Source organism: Trypanosoma equiperdum (assembly GCF_001457755.1).
Source record: "Trypanosoma equiperdum strain OVI genome assembly, contig: ctg_904, whole genome shotgun sequence".
NCBI lineage: Eukaryota > Euglenozoa > Kinetoplastea > Trypanosomatida > Trypanosomatidae > Trypanosoma > Trypanosoma equiperdum.
In genome coordinates, this window is record NW_027124870.1 from 32,112 (window position 1) to 34,800 (window position 2,689).

A 2,689-nucleotide genomic window follows, 5' to 3' on the forward strand; every position below is an offset into this window, starting at 1 on the left:
AGATCAATACCGTGAGGTCACGAAGAAGCCAATTTCCGGATGTTTCCACTGATGGGGAAAAGAGAGAGGAAAAAGTTATGGAAGGTGCACCACTTTTGAAATGTAAAAACTACATCCGATTTTAATGTAGTTCCCACTCTTCTTATCCCCCTTACGAATAAAGGGCCATACAGGAGGTTTTATGCGTTATTATTGTTTTAGTTGGCGATTTCCTTTTCTTTTTCTCCCTTACTTTACTTCTATCTAGGGTCGTAATAAAAGTGTTCTTTCTTTGTCGTGTATTTTCCTTTTTTCTTTTTAAGTTCATTCGTGTCTTTTTATTTACCATGCGATACATGCCCACCATTGCAGGCAATGATCAACCGAGATGACGCAACTTTTGTACATTTTCTTTGCTGTATCCTTTCCCCCATCACTGCTGGAGAATTCCTCTCTGTCTTTGTGCGTGTGGTGATGAACATACAAATAACGGTAATTAACGCGTGTATACTCGTGGCTACCACTTATGCATATGTGGTAAACATACAAACAAGCAAACACACACATACACACACACATCTATGTATATATATATATATATGCATGTACATTTCTTCGTTTCCTTCAATTCTTTAGACTACAGAGCAGGGGTAAATTCACAGTAGCTAGCGTTGCAGTAGAGGATGGATTTTGATTTTGTTCGTATGCTACAATCTTCGAGCTGTTGGCACCTCTGTCCCACGACAGACGGCAAACGAACTGTATTTGGAACGGATGACCCCAATATGAAAGTACCGGCTCCGCCACTGTCTCCACTCCGAGCATCTGCCGGTTCCTTTACCATTAGGGATGAAACCGCACCGGCACCAGTGGAGGCAACGAGGAGTGGAATTCAAGCCGCTGCCGCCCCGCCCTCGCCAATGCAAACTATTCAAATGACACCTGCAGGTGGAGCGGCATATTACGTGAACCCACCGGCGTATCAAACAGTTGGAATGACTTCCTCACCTGGTCACGGACATGTGCCGACTCAGACTGTCATGCTTACACCACAAAACGGGCGCATGGTGTATATGCAAATGCCATACTTTCAACAAACGGCACTTCAGGTGCCTCAGCCGGCGCAAAGAGTGTATCCCCAGCCTCAGGGCCCATATTATTCAACACATGTTGTACAAATGTCGCCTGATGGCCAAATCATCCAACCCGTAACTTCTCAAGGGCCTTATCGCGTGCCACAAGCCACTCCTGCCAGGGGTTCGGCATCCACAGCTCCAACTGCAGGTGTGGTTTCACAACAGAACCTCCAAGCAGCACCTCAGGTGGAGGCTTTCGATCAACCGAGTGGCGGCATTTCAATCGCACGGGGAGCGCAACTACCCGAAGGAACGCCTTTCATTCCGTATGGTGTCCATCCAACCCGTTGTTACACAAACACTCAAGAAAAGGGTGTGGTGTCTCCAAGGGCTGGGCTTCACCGCGCGGTATGGCAAGTTCCAACAGCAACAGTTCCAACAACAACAACAACAACAACAACAGCACTTGAGCGCCCCGTAGGGGATGGCTCCGCTATGATGGCTAAAGGACACGCCATAACCTCAGCGGATCCGTTTCAGTTTAGTGCTGGACTCACGAAGTCACTTGAAACGAAAGGAACACTAACTGGTACTACGGATGAGGGTGTTAATAATATCAGTGAAATTCTCCTTTTCAAACACAACACATATGCTTCGGCAGCAATGGAGCCGCAGTGAGTGTAGGGGAAAGCGAGTAAAAGGTGATGGCATATATAATTAAATATATGTACACGCGATATTTTCATTATTATTATTATTATTCTGCATGCTTGGAAGGAGGAAGGGAAGGGGAGACTTCATTGGAGGTTAGTAACAACATAAAATAAAACAGAAAGTGCTCTGGCAAACACTTGTGCAGTAGTGTGAATCTGTTGTATAACTGATTGTATGCTTCTTAAGGAAGGAAAGAAAAAGAAGGATGGAACGATGGGGAAAAATGTAAGCGCCGCAACACACGCGTGAGGGTGAAAAAGAAAAAGGCATTACAGATAATAAAGAAAAAGATTTCTTTTTTTTTTTGTTAGAAAGAAAGACAGAAATGTAGAGAGAAAGTTTTGCGCGCGTGTGTAAATATAAACATATATAAATATATATAAATATATACACGTATTTCTTCGTGGGAAAGGGGTGGGAAAGTAGAAGGGGGAAGGGTGTGAATGAGAGGTAAATTATAAATAAAGGAACAAATCCTACATGAGATGATGAAATATAAAAAAAAAGAAAAGAGGGATGAACAAATAATTAGGGACGGAGAAGGGAAAGAAAGTGATTTAATATCAAATAACAGCAACAACATCAGCGGCAGCATCAGAAACGGAATGCAATAAAGTCGTACATGGGCGCATCTTTTTCCCTTTCTCGCGCGCGTTTGTACTTTTTTTTTTTTCCTTTGAGTTTCACCTCTACTTGCAGGGCAATTTTTTTTTCTTCAGTTTCACAGCACGCGGTCTGCGACTGTTAGGATTTTTTTTTTCTTTGCTTGACTTTACCTTCGCTTTTTCTTTTTTTCTTTTTTACCTTTTTTGTTTTTGTTTTGTTCACCAACAAACTTTCTTATGTTTATATATAAATACAAAAATACTTTTTTTTCTTTTTTTTTCATTTTTTCCCTTTTTTTCCTTTTTTTTTTTTTT

General features: G+C 42.1%; 1 pseudogene across 1 annotated transcript; it reads left to right on the forward strand.

The window, feature by feature from the left end:
• The first annotated feature begins 662 nt into the window (after nucleotides 1-662).
• On the forward strand, nucleotides 663-1,592 carry TEOVI_000443400:pseudogene (annotated as a pseudogene). Its single transcript has one exon. A coding segment is annotated over exon 1 (930 nt).
• Nucleotides 1,593-2,689: the final 1,097 nt, after the last annotated feature.